This window comes from Dipteris shenzhenensis, chromosome 1, assembly GCF_047967505.1.
Source record: "Dipteris shenzhenensis isolate YYH24624 ecotype China chromosome 1, Dip_SZ_1.0, whole genome shotgun sequence".
Lineage (NCBI taxonomy): Eukaryota > Viridiplantae > Streptophyta > Polypodiopsida > Gleicheniales > Dipteridaceae > Dipteris > Dipteris shenzhenensis.
The window spans coordinates 377382-384853 of record NC_141596.1 but is presented as its reverse complement, the minus strand read 5'-3'; the positions used below and the strand labels follow the sequence as shown (position 1 = coordinate 384853).

The 7472-nt window shown below is 44.0% G+C and overlaps 1 protein-coding gene across 1 annotated transcript in view; it reads left to right on the top strand.

Moving 5' to 3' along the window:
* Positions 1-3308: 3308 nt before the first annotated feature.
* Positions 3309-7472, top strand: part of LOC147905221 (ABC transporter A family member 2-like) — a 118028-nt gene continuing 113864 nt past the window's right edge. Inside the window, exons 1-2 of the mRNA XM_087378756.1 lie at positions 3309-4065; positions 4274-4505. Coding sequence (XP_087234882.1) covers positions 3646-4065; positions 4274-4505 — 652 coding nt within the window. The 5' untranslated portion in view covers positions 3309-3645. The remainder of the gene's footprint in view (positions 4066-4273; positions 4506-7472) is intronic.

The following is a 7472-nucleotide window of genomic DNA, read 5'->3' as shown; positions in this document are numbered from 1 at the left end:
CCATGTATTTCAGCATAGGATGAGTAGCTATATCTTGTCATATATAAGAAAAGTTTAGAAATGTATCTAATGCATGCCAACTTTTGCATAAATATTGGTAATGAGTATTCTAGATAAGGCACAATCATTGTAGCAATATTTTTTTATTAGATAAGATATGAGACATGGTAATGGAAGGCAAAAATCTAAGTTGGATGGAGGCGACAGACATTTGTGTGAAAAGGTTGAAAGATAATAAATGTTAGGTGACAAGGTTAGGTACTTACACACCCTTTGTATACCCCTTTAGCAGCCTACCAATATAGAACTATGCTACTCGATTTAGAAATATAGGGCTTCAACTTTGTTCTAGTGCACTTAAATTACTTGTTTGATAATTAGCTGACAGCAGCTTGCAAGGTAAAAATAGCTGTCTTTATAAAAAACCTTTTAAAATCATATCATGAACTAATCTCTTTATTAATAAAGTGCACAACAAGAAAAGGAGCCACCAAAAAAGTTAAAACAAAACATCCCATGTTACACAAGTATTGTCATATAAGGCAAGGTTAAAGAAAATAATAATGAATAGTTGGAAATATTCAAATAAAAATATTTCTCAAAGAGGGTAAAGGAATTGCATGAGCATGTCATACCATGGTTGGTATGTAAAGAAGTAGAGAAGCATGGCATGATGTGGAGTGTAGAGAGGCAGATAAGCATGGAAAGTAGAAACAAAAGAAAAGCCGCAATCTAAGATCAAGAGAATCAATTTGTAGTGAGGAGAAATAGGATTCATGAATGAGTTAAGCAATGTGCACAACTTCATGAGCTCATTAAAAACTTAAGTATGTTCTATAAATATCCTTGTGTGAATGAATTCTACAAAGGCCAATTAGATGGGATGATGTCAAAGACCTTTATAAGATAGAGGGTGGAAGAGAAAGAGAGGTTTATAATGCCAAGAGGCTAGGAAACACACTGTGCAAAATTTTGACAATGTTTTTTTAGAGAAACCCCTCACCTTGGGCATACCTATGTAGCCTTTCTCAGGCTGAGGTTGCTATTCTCTAATGCTTCTGCCAAAATCTTTGTTAATGGCGGAGAGATGAGTTTGCCCTTTGCATGGAAAGATTTATAAGATAGGGCTGCCCCTCGGCTCCTCTACTATTTGCAATGGTTGTAAAATCATTGGGATGGTTGATTTAAATCCAGGTAAAGGTAGGTGCAATCAAAGGAATAAAGCTTCCTTCTGGCAAACCATTGGTATGCCAATAGTTTGCAGGCGATAGTAATCTCACCCCCAGGAATAATAGACAAGATATCCAAAGGATACTTAAGTGCTTGGATGTATTTTGCAAGGCCTCAGGTTCCATAATCAACCCTACAAAGATAGAATATGAAACCTTAAGTGTTCAGATCAGGGTGTCCTAAGGGACCTTGGATGCCTTGGAATCATCAATGGATCAATCTTCAGGTTTCTTGGAATTACAATGGGCTTCAATATCACCACGAAAGAGAGGTGGGAGGTACTCTAAAAATGAAGCTAAACAAGTGGTGTGGTTTCCAAATAAATTTGGATGGCAGAAGGTTGGTTTTAAACCATTACTTATATCCTATTGCTATCTTTAATCTATCATGCTGTCCCCTTCAAAGACCGGGCTTGAGAAGTTCATCAAACTTTGCAGGTCCATCTTGTGGGGAGGAGCTTCAAGTATATCCAAGGTAAGCATCAAGCCTAAAGGGGAGGGTGGGCTTGGTGTCATAGACATAGGCCAAGCTGCTAGGAAACTCTTTGCCTCATGGATCATTAAGGCTATTCTGAATCCTTTACAGGATTGGGCTTAACTACTCCTCAAAAGCACCATACATATCAAACTGATTAGAGCCCCTAAATGGAAGAGGTATCCTTGACTCTCTGCCTTATGCTGTCGAGAGCCTTGTAGCTCTAAGGGAAGCCCTTTGTGGTAATCTCCTTGTAGATCTTTTGAAGAAATAAAAAGTAATATTGTTTTCTCTGGTAAGGGGGCTGTCATGGCCTTGGACTCCATTTCGGATTCGGTAATTTTTAAAGGTAATTACTTAAATGATGAAGACTTTATCAGAGCCAACCATCTCTATAAAAAAAAGTCTCCAATGTTGGGGACAGCTGTGGGACAAGGCAAGCATGAGATAAAAGACTTGGCAAAAAATTAGATGAAAATTTGCCCTGGAAAATAGACAACAAGAGCTGATTATGAACAGACTAGCACTTTGGCAAGGGGAAACTCAATGGAAGGTGGGCACCCAGTTGATTTATAGGACGGAATTCAACTAGGTAGGCAATTTTGTTTTCTACCTGACCCCTATCCCACTCTACTATTGAATATTTATTCAAGGTTCTAGACAAGAGGTGGAATCTCCTAGACAATGTGGACAAAGGGAGAGGCAAGTTTTGAACATTTGGGCAAAGGACATCTTTAAAAAAATGATCATTCTGCTATGGCTAATTTTACACATGGCTGTGTGGTCCTATCAGAAGCTTGAAGATAGGAAAAGGTGATGGCATTGCATGAGATGTCCAGGTGCTAAAGACTTTGTATTCCACTTGTTCGTTGCGAGCCCTCACGCATGAAAAGTTTAGAAAACAATGCACTTGCTATTGGAGAACCTTTGAATTGGAAATAAATTATTTTGGTAGCTCAAGCTGTGTGGTATGGCTAGCTAGGGAAAATTTTCAATTCAATAATGTGGTTTTATTTGGTGACGCTATGTTTTTGGAATGGTGGAATGAGAACAAAGAAAGCTTGATAAGGCCATATCAGCTTACAATGACTCACACCCAGCTGATTGTGGAATTGGAGACCCATGTAGTTAGATGCTAGGATGGCCCACACAGAGTCTTGTTGTCAAATACTCTGTTGATCCTCAGCTTCCTATTCTTACTAGAGAGATTCCTTCATCTAAGACTGCTGTCTGTAATACTGCTTCTCCTAACTTGGAGGCTTCTCCTCCATCTACTCATACTTTTAAGGCACCTACTCCCCAAGAATGCCTGCTGCTACAGAACCTACCACTGTTAAAGATGATGTGACATCGAAGCTACAAGGTTGATTTGAGAGAGAGAGAGAGAGAGAGAGAGAGAGAGAGAGGGGGGGGGGAAAGCTGAAAAGAAGGGAATTAGGTGTTTCCGGGAAATAGAGGCCATGGTATTCTTAGACCTCAAGGGTGCTATTTGCATTGATGTGATGTGATGTGATGTGATGGCCCTGGCCCCTCTCTCATTTGCCCTTTTCTAAAAAATGCCATCGTGAACCTTAGTCAAAGGTTGGGCAATCGGCAGTACTGTGGAGTGCTGCGCAAGCAGCGGGTCAAAAGCAGAATCGCCACCATGCATTCTCAATCTAGATTTACGTCCTCCATTTTCGGAAACGAAGCTTCGCTGACACTTGGCTGCTCTCCATCTAACCATACTTCCGTATTGTTGCGCTCTAGCTCACAGGACGGACAGAGACAGAAAGAGAGCGAGGAACAGCTTACACGGTAAGAGCGAATTCGAGAGCTTCTAAATTGTGCAACGACAACACGCCACGTTCCTCACGGAAATAAAGGTGATAGAATCGGGAGTGCCTTGTGGTGGAGCTCGTTGAGCTTTGCATTGGCACCCCATTTAAACAATCACCCAGCATGGCGTCCCCAGAGATCCGGTCCCCTCAAGGCCTCCTTCCCCCTGATCCCTCCAGCAAACTCTCTGGATTCTCTCTTTTCCTCCAGCAACTCTCTGCATTGCTAAGAAAGAACGTTCTCCTCTCCCTACGCAGTAAACGTGCCACTGCATTGCAACTTTTCTCCTCCCTCTTCTTCATCTTCTTGATCTTTTGCGTTGATCAGTCCGTCACTGCAAGGCGAAAAACCACGACGTCCTTCAAGAATCTTTTTGATCCAGAACCCACCTTTGTAACACCCATACCCGCCTGCGAGACTGGATATTATATCAAGAGTCCTTGCTATGATTTCATCTGGAGTGGCAATTCTATTGCAAAAGCTTCAACCATTGTCGACAACATCATGAAGAATAACCCCAATCGCCCTATACCCCCATCTAAGGTATGGCTTCTGATTCGCCTCCCGATCCAATTAAGCAATATTCCCAATGAGCGGCTGGATTCCAGGCATCGTGTGCCCGATCCTACGAGCGGCCAAACTTTTTCTTTTTTCTTTGGCGCCCTGCGGTGGCTGATGATGGTACTTCACGCTTCAATGGTGATTGGCATTCTCCCACTTCTTGATAGCATCCACATGACTGCGCTCACAGGTTATGGGGTTTCCAACAATAGCTGAAGTGAACCAATGGCTGATTGCAAATCCTATGCGCACAACCGGAGCTCTACATTTTAAAGAGAGTTCTTCTTCTGTGATCACATATGGAATTCAGACGAATTCAACTGCAAAACAAGAACGTGGAATATATGAGGACCCCACCTTCACGTTTCAAATCCCTCTTCAACTAGCTGCAGAAAGGGAAATCACTCGTTTTGTAACCGGAGGTATGTTTTTTCTGCTTAACCAACCGACAGAAAATAACCAAGCGGGCTTAGCTGAGGTTGACAAATATGGCAGCAATCTTACCTTAGCCATCAACTTGAACAGTGCTGGCATTTCATTCGCAAACTCATGCACATCAAAATAAGAACTTTGTTACATGGTTTTTGGATTAGAGAAGACATGAACGCAGACCTTAGTGAAACTATAGGAAGCTGGGAAAACCTCTTAAATACTTTTGTGGAGGGCTTATTTTGCACTCCTGTATTAACTGCCTTATTGATCTAAACATCTTCTATGATGAAATTTAGAACAAACTACGTGAAACTATTTTCCCGTATCCTACTTCGAACAGGATGTAAAACCCCAAACACCTCACACCTTTTCATAGTAAAAGATCCACATATCTTCATGTTAGTGCCTGGGTATCTTGAAGACTCTGGAGGTTTGTGACTTGGACCAATGACTATACAAATGCTCCAGACTAGATCCCGTAGCAGCCGAGAGATACTGGAGGTGCAGGTTGGTGGACGAGATCCTCTACTTGTTCCTGAATGCTTCTACATGGGAGCTGATAGAGCGGGTCTTTAACAGAGTAGGTATCTGACCATGTGTGTCATTGAGAGGGGGTGTTAGAAGTCCAGGGTCAATGCCCCACCTGTGAGCCCCCACATGAGGAGTGCAACGGGGCCTGACAAATACAAGACGTAGATTATGCCACGAGGGCACATGTAAGGGAAGTGGGAGAGACTGCCACATGGGCTGCCATGTGAGCAGCAATCAAAAGTCTTCCTGGCCACACAGGCCATCAAACTGACCAGAGCTGGTCAGCACTTCATTAGGGCTGTGAATATTCCTATCTTTTGGGGCTGCGGGGCTGAAAGATGCCCAGCCAGGGGCCCATTCAGAGGGTAGAAGAGCTGTTACTACCCAGCAAAGAGGTGCCTACATAGCAAGTCCGTACTCCTGGGATCCACCTGACAGGTCGGCAGCAGACTAGAACAGCTTGGTTGCAGGTTGGCAGGTGGGCAGAGTGTGGCAGCAGTGTTGCAGACAGGGTTGGGGACCAGTGGCAGAATGCCACGTGGCAGGGTGGGTGAGCAATTGCAGTCAACTGTTAGAAATGTCATTGCCCCACCTGTGAGCCCCCGATTTGAGGGGACAAGGGGGCAGGAGACTACAGGGGGATGGGGGGCTGAGAGTACCTTGCTGTCTGAGGGCAGCACCCTACGTGGAACAGTGCACCAGCACCACAGGCCCATGCGGGGGCATCTGCAGCATATGTGTACCAGCCAGCAGCGGCCAAAAAGGCCCAACATATGGGGCCTTATATAGGCCAAAGGGCTGGCCTAGAAACCGACCGGAAGTCGGCCATTTTGTATCAGGGAGAGGAGTAGACTCAGCTTTTGTATCAGCATCTCTTTGCTGGTCGTTGCTCACCTCTTGAGCTTTTGTCAGCCCACTGTTGTGGAAGAATATATCTGAGTTTTGTCTCTATCTCTCTATCTCTCTTTGAGTGTTGTATGAGCTGCGATCGGGAGTGTGAGGAGTGAGTGATTCTATCCTCTACTTTCCAACATGGTACCAAAAGGGATCATTCCACGGGATCATACGAAGAAGATTGCTCAGGTGAAGAGACTTCTCATGGAGGAGTTCGAGATGACGGACTTATGTAGGCTCACGGAAGCAAAAGGATGCACAAGAGTGGAGCAAGAAGTGGAAGCCGTCACATCAACTAGTATAATGAAAATGAAAGTACAAAGTACTATAAAAGAGAACCCTAGGACCTAGTGTCCTAGTGGTACCACTAGTACTAGGTGTCATAGGACACTAAAAATACTAGGTAACCTAAGTGCCAATAACTAGAGCTACATGGCACATACCAGGGCCCAAAGGGCATTCATACGACCGGGAGAAGATGGCCTACAAACCCGCTACATGGTATGGGCTGAAGTATTCTGGAAACGTCTCAAAATACGTGGTATTTTCTGGTCATGGTGACACATGTTCATCCAAAAGGATATAGCCACCTATGAATGTACAAGGTATGCCAGATCATGTAACAAAGGGAACCAAGTGTAAAGCGTGTCGAAAGACTTCGAACTTGGGACGAGGAAGTGCCTTGTAAACATATATGCTATGTTGTCCTCTGTGGGAAGGTAGGACAACTCTATGTCTCCTACTGACAACCACTCTCGAACATAATGATAGTGAACTTCAATGTGCTTGGTACGCATATTAAACACTGGATTACGTGCAATGGCCAAAGCACTCTGGCTGTCAGTGTAGACCATAGTGGAGGATGTCTGGCGAATACCAAGATTTATAAGTAACTGTCGAAGCCAGACACACTCTACTGTAGCGGTGAAGGCTGTCCTGTCCTCAGCCTCACAGCTGGATGTGGCAACTGTTGGTTGCTTCTTGCTGAGCCAAGAGATTCATGAATTGCCAAGCAAAAAACAGTTGCCGGTATGTGACACTTTGGTGTTGGAACAACCTGCCCAGTCACTATCCGTGTAAGCATGCATGGTAAGTGAACCCTGATCACCTTAGAAGAGGGCTAAGCAAAAAACAGTTGCCGGTATGTGACACTTTGGTGTTGAAACAACCTGCCCAGTCACTATCCGTGTAAGCATGCATGGTAAGTGAACCCTGATCACCATAGAAGAGGGCTAAATCCTGAGTGCCTCTGAGATATCTGAAGATTCTCCACTGCCTGCCAATGCTGTGAACTGGGCATGTACATGAACCTGCTGAGCTGAGATACTGCATACTATAAGTCAGGTCTGGTGTGGCATAAGTATCTGAAGACTCTCTTCACTGCCTACCAATGCTGTGAATTGGGCATGTGCATGAACCTGCTAAGCTAGGATATTGCATACTGTAAGTCAGGTCTGGTGCGGCATAAGTAGATGAGACATCCAACACCTTGTGGGTAAAGAGTGATATCACATGGTGGGCTCCCATCATGA